Genomic DNA, 19,559 nt, shown 5'->3' on the forward strand with positions numbered 1-19,559 from the left:
ACACCACCTACCCTCACAGTACTCTGTCAACAACACCCACCCTCACAGTACCATGTCAACACCACCCACCTTCACACTACCCTGTCAACAACACCCACCCTCACAGTACCCTGTCAACAACACCCACCCTCACAGTACCATGTCAACACCACCTACCCTCACAGTACTCTGTCAACACCACCTACCCTCACAGTACCCTGTCAACACCACCTACCCTCACAGTACCCTGTCAACACCACCTACCCTCACATTAACCTTGCTCTTTCCATCTCCTAGATTCAGGGCCTCCAGTAGAGGCCCAGCGGTACATAGCTTCTCTCCCAAAGGAGTACACGTCCAACAGCAGTGACCCGTACCAGCAGTTCAACATAGCTTCTCTCCCAAAGGAGTACACGTCCAACAGCAGTGACCCGTACCAGCAGTTCAACATAGCTTCTCTCCCAAAGGAGTACACGTCCAACAGCAGTGACCCGTACCAGCAGTTCAACATAGCTTCTCTCCCAAAGGAGTACACGTCCAACATCAGTGACCCGTACCAGCAGTTCATTGACACTTATGGAACCCACTACATTCACCTGGTGGACCTTGGGGGGAGGATGAAGAGGGTGACTGGAATCCGCACCTGCTTGGCCACCCTGAACCAGGTGTCTGTGTCCCAGGTGCAGACATGTCTTAGTATGGGGTTGTCTGATGGCATGGGGTTGTTAAATGTGTTGAGTGGGCAGTGTTCAAAGGTCTTTAATAATGAAGACAGTATTACAGGTTATGACAAGGGTTTCCTGAGTCACAGCACTGAGGTGACAGGTGGGGATGACTGACACACTGCAATTTGCATACTGTGCCAATAGATCCATGGATGATGCAATCAGCCATCACACTGCACACTGCCCTATCCCATCTGGACAAGAGGAATACCTATGTAAGATCTCTGTTCATTGACTACAGTTCAGCGTTCAACACCATAGTACACTCTAAGCTCTTCATTAAGCTCGGGGCCCTGGGTCTGAACTCCGCCCTGGACTTCCTGACGGACTGCCCCCAGCTGGTGAAGGTAGGCAACGACACCTCCACTACAATCATCCTCAACACTGGGGCCTCACAAGGGTGCATGCTCAGCCCCCTCCTGTACTCCCTGTTCAACCGTGAATGCGTGGTCTCGCACGCCTCCAACTCGATCATGAAGTTTGCAGTCGACACAACAGTGGTAGGCCTGATTAGCAACAACGACGAGACGGCCTACAGGGAGGAGGTGAGGGCCCTGGTGGAGTAGTGCCAGGAAATAACCTCTCCCTCAATGTCAACAAAACAAAGGGGCTGATCGTGGACTTCAGGAGACATCAGAGGGAGCACGCCCCTATCCATATCAACGGGACCCCGGTGGAGAAGGTGAAAATCTTTAAGTTCCTCGGCGTACACATCACTGACCGTCTGAAATGGTCCACCAACACACAGACAGCATGGTGAAGATGGCACAACAGCACCTCTTTAACCACAGGAGGCTTGGCCCCTAAGACATCACTGACCGTCTGAAATGGACCACCCAGACAGACAGTGTGGTGAAGATGGTACAACAGCACCTCTTTAACCACAGGAGGCTTGGCCCCTAAGACATCACTGACCGTCTGAAATGGTCCACCCAGACAGACAGCGTGGTGAAGAAGGCACAACAGCACCTCTTTAACCACAGGAGGCAGAATAAATTCGGCTTGGCCCCTAAGACCCACACTAACTTTTACAGATGCACCACTGAGAGCATAAGGCTGTATCACCGCCTGGTACGGCAACGTCGCCGTCCGTAACTGCAGGGCTCTTCAGAGGTGGTGCGGTCAGCCCAGCGCATAACCTTGGGCACACTTTAGGACTCAAGGTGATGCGCTGGGCTGACCGCACCTCCTCTGCGTGACTTGGTTCATGACACCAAGGTGAGGGATAATCTACAAGCAGCTATTGGTCAGAATGTGACAGACAATGGGATTGAGAAAAACAAGACAGAACAGACACCTTGTGGGGTGAGTTCTCCCAACCTGTCTCCTGATCGCTGCCCTCTGTTGGTAGGGAGAGGCAGACTGACTGTCTTTGTGGACCGTGGGTTCAGTATAAGGGGTGATGAGTGCACCATGGGTATGGTCTGAGGGGTGATGAGTGCACCATGGGTATGGTCTGAGGGGTGATGAGTGCACCATGGGTATGGTCTGAGGGATGATGAGTGCACCATGGGTATGGTCTGAGGGGTGATGAGTGCAGGTCAGTACAGGGAAACCCACATTGTTAAAAACACCTGTGATCCATTTTGACATTGACATTTTGACTTTGGCAATGTAAACACCCAGTCCACTCCAGCGCTCCAGGTGTGGTATAAGCCCCTATATAAAGCTCCGCCTTATCTCAGTTCACTGGTCACGATGGCAACACCCACCCGTAGCACGCGCTCCAGCAGGTGTATCTCACTGATCATCCCTAAAGCCAACACCCCATTTGGTCGCCTTTCCTTCCAGTTCTCTGCTACCTGTGACTGGAACGAATTGCAAAAATCGTTGAAGTTGGAGAATTTTATCTCCCTCACCAACATCTGCTATCTGAGCAGCTAACCAATCGCTGCAGCTGTACATAGTCCATCGGTAAATAGCCCACCCAATTTACCTACCTCATCCCCATACTGTTTATATTTATTTACTTTTCTGCTCTTTACCTGCACATGACCATCTGATCATTTATCACTCCAGTGTTAATCTGCAAAATTGTAATTATTCGCCTACCTCCTCATGCCTTTTGCACACAATGTATATAGACTCTTTTTAAAAAAAAGAAAAAGAGTCGACTGTGTTATTGACTTGTTTATTCTTTACTCCATGTGTAACTTTGTGTTGCTGTCTGTTCACACTGCTATGCTTTATCTTGGCCAGGTCGCAGTTGTAAATGAGAACTTGTTCTCAACTAGCCTACCTGGTGAAATAAAAACTAAAATAAATAAACACAACCCCCCAGGTCAGTGATATATAAACACACAGCATGGGAACCATTATCATCACTGTCTAACGCTCCAGGTGTGGTATAAGCCCCTATATAAACACAACCCTCCAGGTCAGTGATATATAAACACACAGCATGGGAACCATTATCATCACTGTCTAACGCTCCAGGTGTGGTATAAGCCCCTATATAAACACAACCCCCCCAGGTCAGTGATATATAAACACACAGCATGGGAACCATTATCATCACTGTCTAACGCTCCAGGTGTGGTATAATCCCCTATATAAACACAACCCCCCCAGGTCAGTGATATATAAACACACAGCATGGGAACCATTATCATCACTGTCTAACGCTCCAGGTGTGGTATAAGCCCCTATATAAACACAACCCCCCAGGTCAGTGATATATAAACACACAGCATGGGAACCATTATCATCACTGTCTAACGCTCCAGGTGTGGTATAAGCCCCTATATAAACACAACCCTCCAGGTCAGTGATATATAAACACACAGCATGGGAACCATTATCATCACCGTCTAACGCTCCAGGTGTGGTATAAGCCCCTATATAAACACAACCCCCCAGGTCAGTGATATATAAACACACAGCATGGGAACCATTATCATCACTGTCTAACGCTCCAGGTGTGGTATAAGCCCCTATATAAACACAACCCCCCAGGTCAGTGATATATAAACACACAGCATGGGAACCATTATCATCACCGTCTAACGCTCCAGGTGTGGTATAAGCCCCTATATAAACACAACCCCCCAGGTCAGTGATATATAAACACACAGCATGGGAACCATTATCATCACCGTCTAACGCTCCAGGTGTGGTATAAGCCCCTATATAAACACAACCCTCCAGGTCAGTGATATATAAACACACAGCATGGGAAACATTATCATCACTGTCTAACGCTCCAGGTGTGGTATAAGCCCCTATATAAACACAACCCCCCAGGTCAGTGATATATAAACACACAGCATGGGAACCATTATTATCACTGTGGACTGAACCATGGTACTTTCTCCTTCTCCCTCACATTAACTTGTGACAAACCCCTGACTGCTCCTAAGCGGGACCGTTATGTCCCCATCCCAAACTAGAGGGGAATCAATCGAGAGGCGGATTACGGTGAACTGACAACCAGTGTTATTCTATCCTTTGAGGAGGAACCTAATCTCAGTCATGAGTCATATTTCCAAAAGTATATTTTCAGACATTTCCTTCTTGATGCTTCCATTAGATTCTTTACAACGTACAGGAGTCTGCATTCTGTTTAACGTTTTTATGAATGAACTTGACACAATTGTCAATTTTAACCTCTAGTATCTAGTCCATGCCTTTTAACTTTTTGTTTTAACTCTTTTATAATCTTACATTATATATAAAATAACTATTGATCTGTTCAGGATTTTCCTGTCTTTTGTTAAAATCTATACATCTTTCCCCTGTCCTGTGACGTCTTTCGTGTCAGATATAATATAAGATGAATATCTCATCATGTCTGTAGTTTCCACCTTGTTTGCCAAAGGCAGACACACACACACACACACACACACACACACACACACACACACACACACACACAAACACAAACACACACAAACACACACACACACACACACAAATTGCTTAATCAGCGTTATTCTGAGTTGAGTGGACTTCAAAAGGACAGACGCTGAGCTAATGTGTGTTTACTCAACAAACTCAGCTCAAAGTCAGTTGAATTTCAACAAGTTTGTTCAGTAAAATAGTCCTGTTTGTTCAAAACAGCATTTTCATTGTCCTACTTAACCAGCAGGTTGATTTTCAGAATTGTTTGTTTCAATACCTGTGTTTTGGCATTTACTTTGATTGGTTGATTAATCATGCTACACAATAAATAGCATACCTTTATCAAAACAAATCTAGTCTGTTAGTAGATGGACTTATTGCTTATGGCTGTTCCAGTCTAAACCAATTATCTCGTCTCAATAACACAGGCGGCTGGTGGCACCTTAATTGGGGAGGAAGGGCTCATGGTAATGGCTGGAGCGGCATACATGGAATGGCATCGAACACGTTTCCATGTTTTCAATACCATTCCATTCACTCCATTCCAGCCATTTATTATGAGCCATCCTCCCCTCAGTAGCCTCCTGTGGTCAGTAAACAATCTTCCCTGGCAGTCATTCTGAATACTGGTTGCAGGTGAATTAGAAGTTCAAATGGTTGGATATCCTCACTTTGGGCTGGATTCCGATAGAAATAACACATCACCTTGCAAGCCAGCATAATGTGACTTGCGGGTTTGATGTGACCTGTAAGTTTCAGACCACTGCGTTAGGGTGTAACTAGCCCCTCAAATAATGGCCTTATGATACATATAATGTATTTTCATAAAGAGTTTAATTTGAAAGATAACGTGCTCACTTAAACACTCACTTGGTGAAGGCTACGGTACTGAAAATCATTGAATACAACAATGATATCTCTGCCACTAACAAATTAAGTCACGGGTGTTAACTACCATTCACTCGAAAGGCACTCTGGGTAATATGCGAATAAGTTAGAATGAATTCTCCAACTGACCTACTCAGGGTTGCTTTTGACATGGAGATGCTCTGCAGGCCAATGCCCTCAGAGAGTTTGATTTGCTATACCCATGAAAAACATGTTATCTTGAAAAACCACGTTTTGCTATGCCCATGAAAAACATGTTATCTTGAAAAACCACATTTGCCATGCCCATGAAAAACATGTTATCTTGAAAAACCACGTTTTGCTATGCCCATGAAAAACACAATGCACATGAGGATGGTCCAGAAAATGATCAGTAAAGTCTCTGTAAGTTATAACCACATCTTTGGGAATCAAAAAAATAATAATAATAATTGCAAATTAGACATCAATGTCTATGTCCCACTTTTGTGATTATTTATTTATTTTGAACAAACATTCCAGTGTTTACAGCAGGCGTCTGGATATTTATTTTGAAGCCCCAGATGTGTATCATTGACCCTAGTTAGATTACAAACACTATGAAAACAGATCATATCATATCCTCTGTTGAATCAATAAGAAGAGATTTTATGAAATCTTACCACTGTGGGAATAATTCAAACTGGATACAAGTGGATAGAGATTGGGCCAAGTACAGAAAGCATGGGGTGGCAGGGTTAGAGCATTGGACTAGTAACCGGAAGATTGCAAGTTCAAACCCCCGAGCTGACAAGGTACAAGTCTGTCGTTCTACCCCTGAACAGGTAGTTAACCCACAGTTCCTAGGCCGTCATTGAAAATAAGAATTTGTTCTTAACTGACTTGCCTGGTTAAATAAAGGTAAAATAAAATGAAATACATTTTCAACACACAACAACACGTGTTCAGCTCTGTATGTGACTGCTGACAGTTTTGTTGGTGAAAACGTAGCAGTTTTTGCTTTATGATGTCTGTCATTACTCTACACTACGGTTACTCTACGCTACGGTTACTCTACGCTACGGTTACTCTACGCTACGGTTACTCTACGCTCCGGTTACTCTACGCTACGGTTACTCTACGCTCCGGTTACTCTACGCTACGGTTACTCTACGCTCCGGTTACTCTACGCTACGGTTACTCTGCGCTACGGTTACTCTACACTACGGTTACTCTACACTACGGTTACTCTACACTACGGTTACTCTACACTACATTGTATTTTTCCTGCTGGTTTGCCAGATATGTAGAATCAATGCATAAACTCCGTTTCCCACCATGCAGTTTGTAACACGATAAGGAGCCAGTCTTTGTTTACTCTGAGAGCTGGTGGGTACAGAGATCATTTCATGTGGACATGAGAGGACAGAGAGATCTGCTGTGGATTTTACGTTGTAAGTATTGACAGCCATAGGACAACCGGGGAGAGAAGGAACATTTATCAAATCATATTAACAATAGATCTAAACGTTTGAGTATTTTATGAACGGCAGGGTAGCCTAGTGGTTAGAGCTTTGGACTAGTAACCGGAAGGTTGCAAGTTCAAACCCCTGAGCTGACAAGGTACAACATCTGTCATTCTGCCCCTGAACAAGGCAGTTAGTATAGTAGAAGACAGTGGAATCAAAATCATCCCCTTCCTCAGCGGAACCTTTTTTCTCATTTGTAGATTTTTAGATTTTTTATTCTACAAATGAGAAAAAAGGTTCCGCTGAGGAAGGGGATCATTTTGATTCCACTGTCTTCTACTATACTTCCCACAACACAATGACTATTACTTCAGTCTTTTAAACCAAAACACTTTGTTTAAAAAAAAGAAAGTAGTTCATTTTAGACAGTATATTGTTTTTTATTTGTCCTTTATTTAACCAGGCAAGTCAGTTAAGAACAAATTCTTATTTTCAATGACGGCCTAGGAACAGTGGGTTAACTGCCTGTTCAGGGGCAGAACAACAGATGTTGTACCTTGTCAGCTCGGGGGTTTGAACTTGCAACCTTCCGGTGACAACCTTCGTTATTTAAATCCTCTCTTCTAGATTGACCAATCAGGAGTGACAACGATGACAGCATCAGTCGTCCTCTCTCCCGTGTTTCACCCGGTGTTCATGGGTTTCCTGGCTCTGTCGAGCTTGGAGGGAGTGTTCACCTGTCGTCTAGGGACCCCAGAAGAATGCGCCAATTGTTCCTTTGTGCCTGGCTACAAACTGGCTGGGATGGGCTATGATGTCGTAACACTGAGACAAAAACGGGCCTCCGTGTTTGATGTCAACAGTTACTTGGCTAACTCCTGCATGGTATGTGTGAACCCACTTATGGGAGGTGAGCTTCAGAAACTCCCCTTGCATATGAAGGACTGGCGGGCCGAAAGTGACTGCAAGAGGAAGACTCTGAGTTCCTACTACTACTCTGTCAGCTCTCTTGTGGATGATATAGCCTTCTTTATAGAGAATGACTGGAAGGCGGGGCTAAAACTGGAGAATGTAGATCTGCAGTTAGCAGGCAGCAAGTCCAAGGTGTACGGCTTTGCATCCGCACACTCAAACGCAGACAAGTCTTCCTTCTCATTTCAACAATTTACCTGCTCTGTCTACAGGTCAGGCCATGTATCATGATGTTTGTGAGGTCATGTATATTTCAATTCTAAGTGCTTGAAGCAATTGTGCAGCACTCTCTCAGCGTTTTCAGCAAACTTTAGCCATAAAATGGCTTTTGAAACACTTTAAAAAAAAAGGGTCACAGTCATGCAGATTTTCAGCACAACCTTTTATTAAGCAAAGACATCATTTCCAGGGAGGGACCAGACTTGCTCTCCAGCCAATTAGTAATATTAATTGATCAATTACATACCAGGGCAAAATGAAAACCAGCAGGACTGTGAAACTATAGGGCCTGAATTGTGTCGCCCTGATATATAGGAGATTTGTACATTTCTTATAACTGCATAGTTAACAGCCACTCTAACCCTCTTTTAGTTTCAGTGTACCCAGTAAACCCCCACTCTAACCCTCTTTTAGTTTCAGTGTACCCAGTAAACACCCACTCTAACCCTCTTTTAGTTTCAGTGTACCCAGTAAACCCCCACTCTAACCCTCTTTTAGTTTCAGTGTACCCAGTAAACACCCACTCTAACCCTCTTTTAGTTTCAGTGTACCCAGTAAACCCCCACTCTAACCCTCTTTTAGTTTCAGTGTACCCAGTAAACCCCCACTCTAACCCTCTTTTAGTTTCAGTGTACCCAGTAAACACCCACTCTAACCCTCTTTTAGTTTCAGTGTACCCAGTAAACACCCACTCTAACCCTCTTTTAGTTTCAGTGTACCCAGTAAACCCCCACTTAGCCTGGATTTCCAGCGACGCATAGCTTCTCTGCCACACCACTACACATCCAACAGTGAGGCGTACAAGGACATCATTGATACCTACGGAACCCACTACATCAGTGATGGAGACCTCGGAGGGATGATGAAGAGGGTGACTAGCATTCGCACCTGTCTAGCAGCCCTAAACAAGGTCTTTGTGTCCGACGTGGAAACATGTCTGAGTATGGGGTTGGACTTGGACATACCTGTAGGACTGCCCGTTGACTTAGGGCTAAACCTTTTGGGTGGACAATGTTCGAAGGTCGCTAGCAACTCTGACAGTGCAACAGGGTACAGCATGGGTTTCTTAAGCCACCACACGGAAGTGAACGGTGGGAGAACCCTAAATGGAGTTGCTTCTATGAGAAAAGCTAATATAGATAGTTTCTTAAAATGGATGAAAAGCCTAAATGAGTTTCCGGAAATGGTATCCTTCTCCCTGCAGCCTCTATCTCAACTGGTTGATGACAAACAGACGAGCGCTGATCTACAAACAGCTATTAGTCAGTATGTGATCGACAGCGGGATTAAGAGAATAAAGACAGAGAATCAAGCATGCAGGGATTCACCTGACCTCTCTGCTGATTGCTGCCCCCTGTTGGCAGGGAGAGGCAAACTAACAGTCTTTGTGGACCGTGGGTTTAGTCTAAGGGGTGATGGGATGGCCGAACCAGAGGTTTACGTCAAACTGTGGTGTTCAGGTCAGCACAGGCAGACCCGCTGGATCACTACCTATGATCCACTTTGGCATACACATTTCAACTTTAACTATGTAAACACCCAGTCCTCTCTAGAGCTCCAGGTGTGGGATAAGGACCCAGGGGAACGTGACGATGACCTCCAGGGTGGGTGTTCTGTAAACCTGGAGCAGGGGAGCCACGTGCATAGCTGTGGACTCAGTAATGGGAGTTTCACATTCTCTTACACATTAACTTGTGACAAACACCTGACTGGTGATAAATGTGACCAATATTACCCCTCCCCAAACTAGAGGGGAAAATCAGTGAAGAATCACAGTTAATCCACGAGAGAGTCATAGTGACTGATTACAGTAGGATAATAATATATACAATTTGACCTTTGAAATATTTGAAATATTTTACATTTTTTCTTCTTTAGTCTTTTAGATCATCGTATTTTATGTATGTAACAATCAGTGGTGTAAAAAGTATTCAATTCTCATACTTGAGTAGTACTTTAAAATTATTTTTACCTAAACTATTTTACAACACTGATAACAATGTAGGAGAACAGTCATGAAAAATTATTCATGGGAATTATTCATGAAAATGAATGAAAGCACTTCTGTAATGTAGCATTTTAACCACCGGAGGGAAATGTAGTCCTTAGTTATCCTTTAGTTGTATCAGATGTTGCAGTATGTATCTCATGTGATGGGGAATACGACCTACTTACTACATAATAAATTCTTCTTCTCCTGATTGTTTTAGCTTTTGTATTTATTTCAAAGAGTGTTGTAAAGTACACTGAGTGTACAACACATTATGAACATCTCTTTTCATGACATAGACTGACCAGGTGAATCCAGGCGGAAGCTATGGTTCCTTAATGATATAATTAGTCAAATCCACTTCTATCAGTGTAGATGAAGAGGAGGAGACGGGTTAAAGAAGGATTTTTAAGCCTTGACACCATTGAGACATGTATTGTGTGTGTGTGTGTCATTTAGAGGGTGAATGGGCAAGACAAAATATTTAAGTGCCTTTGAACGGGGTGTGGTAGCAGGTGCCAGGCGCATCGGTTTGAGTCAAGAACTGCAACGCTGCTGGGTTTTTCATACTCAACAATTTCCCATGTGTTTATGTTGCAGGAATTTAATTCCTCTGTTTTAATTCCCAATTCATATTAAACACTCTGTCAATTCATAAGAATTTGTATGACCCTTATTTTATAGAGATCGACAGAGCCCGGTCTTAAAGTCAAATAGCAGCCAGTCATTGTTCTAACTCTTGACCACATTCACACACATTATATTCAGTACTGGGATCAAGAAAGAAAACTCATACATATACAGAATAGTATTCTGATTAGTACATATACAGTAACATAATAGTATTCTGATTAGTACATATACAGTAACATAATAGTATTCTGATTAGTACATATACAGTAACATGATAGTATTCTGATTAGTCAGTCCTGATTGAAATGTATACATAATTAGTCATCATTGATAAAAATTCCCTTAACAGTTTCTAAGAATGGTCCACCACCAAAAGTACATCCAGCCAACTTGACACAACTTGTGGAAGCATTGGGAGTTAACATGGGCCAGCATCCCTGTGGAACGCTTTCAACACCTTGTAGAGTCCATGCCCCCGACGAAATGAGGCTGTACTGAGGGCAAAATGGGGGCAACTCAATATTAGGAAGGTCTTCTTAATGTTTTGTACACTCGGTGTAAAAGTGAACAACATTTTATGATCACATTTAGTACCAGAGTGAGTTGAAAGAGGAAACATTGAAAGTGGGTAAATTAAGGCAGACAGAGAAACATGTGTCTTTCATCTACTATATGAGACTTGCACCTTAGTTAACAGAGGGTCTGCATTGGTTACACTTGACGTCAGCCACCAGTGTGTGCAGAGGGAGGAGAGAGTAAGTGCCATTGTCTAGGTTGACCCAGATGCTAGGCTATTCAACCAGTCGTAGAAGCCCTGACCCTGCCAACCGCTTCCCCCTGACACCTCGGTCATGTGATTAAAGAATCCCCAGGAGTGTCTTGACACACTGCCCCTATTACTGAGGATGATCCTGCACCAGCTACTCAAGGCTACAAGCCATCCTCCCCTCAGCAGTCTCCTGTGATGCACACAGTTCCTCACAGACAGACACCTTGTTGAGAGTGGCCAAGCAGGTGTGGATGGAGGTCACACTCTTCAGCCCTCCTCCCAGGGTCGCCTAAAGAAGTTAATAGTATATATAGATATAGATATATATATATATATAGAGAGAGAGAAATTGTCTCTCCACAATAATACAATAGCTTACAATCCCAAAAAACAGATTAAAAAAAAACTCAAATAGTTTTGAGACAATAAAAGCAGTCATAGTCAAACATGGTACAGTATTTCACTTGGAGTGACCACCTGAGGGCTGTAGTGTGTCATTTGTGCTGATGAAACGCTGGTACATGTGTAGAGTGGTTCTGTTGAGCCTCTGGGGAGGGACAGCGCCTCCTGGTGGACGTCAAGGTGTAGTTGGTTGCTGAAGGGAGTCGCAGAATTTTTTGGGGGGTTGAAAAAGCGAGATCAATGTAAGAACCGACGCTGGAAATGAGAAGCAGGTACGGAGCGGGAACATTTAATTTTGCACAGACATGGTACCGTACAGAACCGTGTAACAAAACGACAATCAAAAATGAATGCAGAAGCGGGGAACAGAGCTGGGGAACAGACAGATAATAGGTAATAACATGGTGATTGAGTCCAGGTGAGTGCAATGAATCGCTGATGCGCGTTAGGGAAGCAGGTGTGCGTAATGAGGGTGGCAGGAGTGCGTAATGAGGGTGGCAGGTGTGCGTAATGAGGGTGGCAGGAGTGCGTAATGAGGGTGACAGGAGTGCGTAATACAGAGCAGCCTGGCACCCTCGAGTGCCAAGGAGAGAGAGTGGGAAGAGGCGTGACAATCAATGACTTTAAACATGCTGTAAACACACTTTAAACATGCTGTGAACATGCTGTGAACATGCTTTATACATTTTCAATTTTTTATTTTTTTATTTTACCTTTATTTAACTAGGCAAGTCAGTTAAGAACAAATTCTTATTTTCAATGACGGCCTAGGAACAGTGGGTTAACTGCTTGTTCAGGGGCAGAACGACAGATTTGTACCTTGTCAGCTCGGGGAATTGAACTTGCAACCTTTCGGTTACTAGTCCAACGCTCTAACCACTAGGCTACCCTGCCGCCCCTATACATGCTGTAAACATGCTGTAAACATGCTTTACACATGCTGTGAACATGCTTTAAACATGCTGTAAACATGCTGTGAACATGCTTTAAACATGCTGTAAACATCCTTTACACATGCTGTAAACAAATCTAATTAAAATAAAATCAAATTTATTTATATAGCCCTTCGTACATCAGCTGATATCTCAAAGTGCTGTACAGAAACCCTGCCTAAAACCCCCAACAGCAAGCAATGCAGGTGTAGAAGCACGGTGGCTCGGAAAAACTCCCTAGAAAGGCCAAAAACTAGGAAGAAACCTAGAGAGGAACCAGGCTATGTGGGGTGTCCAGTCCTCTTCTGGCTGTGCCGGGTGGAGATTTTAACAGAACATGGCCAAGATGTTCAAATGTTCATAAATGACCAGCATGCTCGAATAATAATAAGGCAGAACAGTTGAAACTGGAGCAGCAGCACGGCCAGGTGGACTGGGGACAGCAAGGAGTCATCATGTCAGGTAGTCCTGGGGCATGGTCCTAGGGCTCAGGTCCTCCGAGAGAGAGAAAGAAAGAGAGAATTAGAGAATTCACACAGGACACCGAATAGGACAGGAGAAGTACTCCAGATATAACAAACTGACCCTAGCCCCCCGACACATAAACTACTGAAGCATAAATACTGGAGGCTGAGACAGGAGGGGTCAGAAGACACTGTGGCCCCATCCGAGGACACCCCCGGACAGGGCCAAACAGGAAGGATATAACCCCACCCACTTTGCCAAAGCACAGCCCCCACACCAATAGAGGGATATCTTCAACCACCAACGTACCATCCTGAAACATGCTGTAAACATTCTTTAAACATGTTGTAAATATGCTGTGAACATGCTTTATACATGCTGTAAACATTCTTTAAACATGCTGTAAACATTCTTTAAACATGCTGTAAACATGCTTTATACAGGCTGTAAACATGCTGTAAACATGCTTTAAACATGCTGTAAACATCCTTTATACATGCTGTAAACATGATGTAAACATGCTGTGAACATGCATTATACATGCTGTAAACATTCATTATACATGCTGTAAACATGCTTTATACAGGCTGTAAACATGATGTAAACATGCTGTGAACATGCATTATACATGCTGTAAACATTCATTATACATGCTGTGAACATGCTTTATACATGCTGTAAACATGATGTAAACATGCTGTAAACATTCTTTAACCTGACAAAGATGTTGGTTCCCAATTGGGGATCAGCCCCCCCACCGTCAGCTGGAACGGTGGCGCACGGAATGCAAAAATATTCTTAGAAATATTTAACCTCCACACATTAACAAGTCCAATAGCTCAAATGAAAGATAAACAACTTGTTTATCTAGCCAGAAAGTCAGATTTCTAAAATGTTTTACGGCGAAAACATAGCACATATTTATGTCAAACCACCACCGAAGACACACCGAAGACACAGCTAATTTCCATAGCCAAATTGAACAAAATATGCAATCACCAAACGCAGGATTAAAAGAAAAATAATTTCACTAACCTTTTGAAATCTTCATCAGATGACAGTAATATAACATGTTACACAGTACATTTATGTTTTTTTCAATAATATGCCATAAATATCCATAAATCTCTGTTTACAATGACGCCATGTTAAAAAAATGCTACTCAAATGTCCGGAGAAATGACGATGGCTTTGGCACACGCCGTCAGCTAACATGGAATACACAACATAAACTTTGACTAAATATGCATGTTCTACATATATATAGAAAGATACACTTCTTCTAAATGCAATCGCTGTGTTACATTTATTTTTTACTTTACAGATTTCGTTCACTAGGCTATAATGTGAGTCGACGCTCAGCAATTAGCATTTTGGCTCCTCTATCTCGGAGTCCACAGAAACCCAAATTTAACACATAAATATTCCCTTACCTTTGCTGTTCTTCCATCAGAAGACCTGGAAGGGTTTATACTTACCAAAAACAGCTTTATTTTTGAAGTCTGTGTCTTTCGGTTATCAAACACGACATATTTCGGTTGAAATGCAGCCAAAAAGTAAAGTTGGTGCGCACCAAAACGTCAAAATTACATATTATATGTCGACTAAACTTGTCAAACTATGTTCAGAACACAGCGTTAGCATGCTATATAGCTTCACAGCAATTCTCAGGACGAAGAGAAACACAGGCATCGTTTAATCAATCTTGGAAGAAAGACACCACCGGAGCAGAACGCGCATGAGAGTAACCTGTTTTCTCGCGTGACCGAAAGGATTCGGCCCGGCGATTCACACAATGAGAAGCCCCATTGAAAGCGGACACCACGCTGAAGGCATAGGAACTGTTCCCAGGACTGTAGGTGCTTGGGAAGGGTGGGGGCGATGACGTCAAAGTCGGGCCAACTTTTATGATGACAAGAGAGAGTTTGGGAGAATGAGTGCCCTGAGAGTTCTGCTTTACTTACAGACATAATTTAAACGGTTTTAGAAGCTTTAGAGTGTTTTCTATTCAATAATAATTTTTAATTGCATATATTAGCAATTTTTGACAGATTTGTTTTCTGTTTAACATGGGCACGCAATCACCCCAAAGGGGGCAGCCATCAGCCCTATCCTTAACAGGTACATGTTGTAAACTGGCTGTAAACATCCTTTAAACATGCTGTAAACATGCTGTAAACATGCTGTGAACATGCTGTGAACATGCTGTGAACATGCTGTGAACATGATTTATACATGCTGTATACATTCTTTAAACATGTTGTAAATATGCTGTGAACATGCTTTATACATGCTGTAAACATTCTTTATACAGGCTGTAAACATGCTGTGAACATGCTGTGAACATGCTGTGAACATGCTTTATACATGCTGTAAACATGCTGTGAACATGCTTTATACATGCTGTAAACGTGCTGTGAACATGCTTTATACATGCTGTAAACATGATGTAAACATGCTTTATACATGCTGTAAACATGCTTTATACATGTTGTAAACAGGCTGTAAACAGCCTTTAAACATGCTGTAAACATGCTGTGAACATGCTGTGAACATGCTTTATACATGCTGTAAACATGCTGTAAACATGCTGGGAACAGGCTGTAAACATGCTAGGAACATGCATTATACATGCTGTAAACATGCTGGGAACATGCTTTATACATGCTGTAAACATGCTGTAAACATGCTGTAAACATTATTTAAACATGCTGTAAACATTCTTTATACATTCTGTGAACATGCTGTGAACATGCTTTATACATGCTGTGAACATGCTGTAAACATGCTGGGAACAGGCTGTAAACATGCTGGGAACATGCATTATACATGCTGTAAACATTCTTTATACAGGCTGTAAACATGCTGTGAACATGCTTTATACATGCTGTAAACATGCTGTAAACATTATTTAAACATGCTGTAAACATTCTTTATACATGCTGTGAACATGCTGTGAACATGCTTTATACATGCTGTGAACATGCTTTATACATGCTGTAAACATGCTTTATACATGCTGTAAACATGCTGTAAACATGCTGTGAACATGCTTTATACAGGCTGTAAACATGCTGTGAACATCCTTTATACAGGCTGTAAACATGCTGTGAACATCCTTTATACAGGCTGTAAACATACTGTAAACATGCTTTATACAGGCTGTGAACATGCTGTAAACATGCTTTAAACACATAAAAAAAAAATCCTACTGTTAAATCAACTTCTGTCACAAATTCTTATGACAAACACGTATGTCTGCTCTCACATCCAACCAGCTCTATTCTCTCATGTGACAGACTACTACACGTGATCCTACTGCAGTAGAAGCAGCTGTTACAGTGAGAAGAGGGACTTGTCCACTCTGTCCGGACACTGAAGACTTCCCTACTGCTGCAGGCTGCCAGCCCCACTGCCGTCCCTCCCCCAGTCATTCTTTATCACAGAGGAGACGCTCTCCACCAAGGAGCTGACAGAGGTATAGGCAAAGCTGGAGTGCTCCAGTCGACCAACCACTGTCGACCAACCACTCATACACAGAGAGGGGCAGCTTCTGAAACCTGGTGCAGTGGGTTCTCACACAGGGTACAGTAGTTGGATGTGGTGGTCAAGTAGCTCTGGGAGTCGATCACGTAGGCCCCTTCGAGCCGCAGCGTGACTTAGTCGAAGCCCTGGACCACTAGGATGTGGCCAGGAACAAAGGCAGCGTTGTTGCACCCCTGGGTGGTCCCCAGGATGGTCCCCTGTGTGGTCCCCTGAATGGTCCCCTGGATGGTCCCCTGGGTGGTCCCCTGGCGGCAGTTAGAGACCTCTGACAGGCCCAGGTAAGACCAGGCCAGCAGGCACAGGTGGACCAGGTGAGTGCCAGAGAGTGATGCCATCATCATGGTATTCTCTATTCCAGTTTACTGCAGTCTGTAAAGCAGTTTAGGACCATTAGTGAGAATTAAATGTGACAGCTGGTAACTGAACAAACAGGTGAATAAAAAAAGGAGAGTGGTCGTTGATAAAGACAATCAAGATCAATCCGGTTCATTACAAGTATTCGGGGAGGACACGTCCAGAAGAGAAGCAGAGTAAAATGCCTTCTATACACAATAATAATCACATAGCACCAAATGTTCTGGGAACAACAGAGTGGCTTGTGGGAAGTCATGAGATCAGCTGCCACGTCACAGATACGTTGTCAGTGTGTCCTCGAATCCCGTCTGACGTCAAACTTTAACCAGAACATTCAACACTGGCAGACATGTGAACCTGCCAGTTAGAATCAGGGGAAGGTACATTCCCTGGTTTTCAGATAACTTGGCAGGATTCTATTGGAAACAAGAATCGTCTCCCGGGCTCAAACGAGACATATAAATGCTCATGTTGACTGGGCCTCCTTCAGAGAGCTAAGAAACAAATGTACCTAATTGTACAAATCAGATGACTATTTAAATGCAGTCACAGAGAACCTAAACAACCCTACCAAGTTCTGGACGCTAATCGAATCAGTATCAGGTTCTAATGTATCCTCTGGCCTTCCCGACCATTTAATGATGGATTCTATTGATGTGAAGGATAAAGACCATGTTGTAGGGTTTTTTAGCACATCATATCTGCTGGTTCAGTTTTAATAATAGTGGGTCCCAGGCCTCTAATGTCATCTCTGTTACAGTCAACTATAATATTTGCCCTTACGTCAACCATTTTAACTTTGAGCCTGTTTCTTATGCTGAGGTCTATAAAGCACTAAAGGCAATAGACACTAAAAAGTCTGCAGGTCCAGACAACTTGGACCCCCTACCTCTTAAAGATAGCAGCTGGTATTATCACTGAACCTGTGGCTCACATTTTCAACTTGAGTCTCTTGACCAATTCCATACTCAGCATTTGGAAATCAGTTCATGTCCTCCCACTGCTAAAGGGTGGAGATCCCTCAGATGCTAATAACTATCCTCCTATCTCTAAACTCCCTATCCTAGCCAAAGTCTATGTATCTTTAGTGAACTCACAGTTAAAAAACGTCTTAATTAAGGAGAACATACTGAGCTGTGTTCAGTCTGGCTTTAGATTGGGACACAGCACCACAACTTCAGCTATGGCAGTGGCAAATAACATACTGAGTGGGGTTCAGTCTGGCTTTAGATTGGGACACAGCACCACAACTGCAGCTATGGCAGTGGCAAATAACATACTGAGTGGGGTTCAGTCTGGCTTTAGATTGGGACACAGCACCACAACTGCAGCTATGGCAGTGGCAAATAACATACTGAGTGGGGTTCAGTCTGGCTTTAGATTGGGGCACAGCACCACAACTTCAGCTATGGCAGTGGCAAATAACATACTGAGTGGGGTTCAGTCTGGCTTTAGATTGGGACACAGCACCACAACTTCAGCTATGGCAGTGGCACATGACATCATTAATGCACTTTAAAAAATGAAACATTGTGCTCCTCTGTTTGTGGATTTATCAAAGGCCTTTGATTCAATTGACCATGAATTGTTGCTAGCTAGACTCAGAAACATTGGTCTCAGTGAAGGGACAGTAAACTGGTTTAGGAACTATCTTTCTGACAGAACACAATGTGTTTCATATGCTGCCAATCACAAGTCTAGCTTTCTTGAGATTGATAGAGGTGTGCCCCAGGGTTCCATTTTAGCTCCTGTGTTGTTCTCAATTTGTATTAATGGTTTGGGAAATGGGATGCAACCAGCAAAATTACATCTATATGCAGATGATACAGTTCTATATTCATGTGCTCCTTCTGTTTCAGGCTGTTGAAGAGCTCCAGACTGCTTTTCAGTCACTGCAGGCCTCCCTTTATGGTCTCAAACTGGTCTTGAATGTACAAAAAACAAAATTCATGACCTTTACCAGAGCTCACACTCAGCCAGAGAAGGTTAGCATTGTCACATCTGGCGGCTCACCCATTGAAAAAGTGTCATCCTACAAATACCTAGGTATACGGTTGGATGACAAGTTGTCCTTTAAAGTTCATATGGATAATCTTGAAAGGAAGCTTGAATTGAAATTGGGTTTTTATTTTTGTAATAGGGCTTGTTTCCTGCTTATGGCTAGAATGAAGCTTGTTCAGACCACTTTTCTTTCTGTAATTGATTATGGTGACTTGTTGTATGTGCATGTAGCCTCCTCTGTCTTACAGAGACTCTGTTTATCATGCAGCCTCCTCTGTCTGACAGAGACTGGACTCTGTTTATCATGTATCCTCCTCTGTCTTACAGAGACTGGACTCTGACTGTTTATCATGCATCCTCCTCTGTCTTACAGAGACTCTGTTTATCATGTAGCCTCCTCTGTCTAACAGAGACTGG

General features: G+C 43.2%; 1 protein-coding gene across 2 annotated transcripts; it reads left to right on the forward strand.

Moving 5' to 3' along the window:
- Nucleotides 1-6,780: 6,780 nt before the first annotated feature.
- On the forward strand, nucleotides 6,781-10,251 carry LOC109884461 (perforin-1). 2 transcript variants are annotated; one of them, XM_020476427.2, is made up of 3 exons: nucleotides 6,781-6,844; nucleotides 7,487-8,043; nucleotides 8,759-10,251. In XM_020476427.2, exons 2-3 carry the CDS (start codon nucleotides 7,511-7,513, stop codon nucleotides 9,798-9,800), a joined length of 1,575 nt encoding a protein of 524 aa, XP_020332016.1. In that variant the 5' UTR covers nucleotides 6,781-6,844; nucleotides 7,487-7,510; the 3' UTR covers nucleotides 9,801-10,251. The 2 variants fall into 2 exon arrangements, with proteins under 2 accessions (XP_020332016.1, XP_031660256.1); XM_031804396.1 differs by having other exon boundaries at nucleotides 8,423-8,857.
- The last annotated feature ends 9,308 nt before the right edge of the window (nucleotides 10,252-19,559 follow it).

The sequence above is a fragment of the Oncorhynchus kisutch genome, linkage group LG24, assembly GCF_002021735.2.
Source record: "Oncorhynchus kisutch isolate 150728-3 linkage group LG24, Okis_V2, whole genome shotgun sequence".
Classification (NCBI taxonomy): Eukaryota; Metazoa; Chordata; class Actinopteri; order Salmoniformes; family Salmonidae; genus Oncorhynchus; species Oncorhynchus kisutch.

Coding starts and splice junctions, on each gene's coding strand:
- LOC109884461 (XM_020476427.2), top strand. CDS start 7,511: ATGACAGCATCAGTCGTCCTCTCTCCCGTGTTTCACCCGGTGTTCATG. Junction 8,044..8,758: donor TTTACCTGCTCTGTCTACAG/GTCAGGCCATGT, acceptor ACCCTCTTTTAG/TTTCAGTGTACCCAGTAAAC.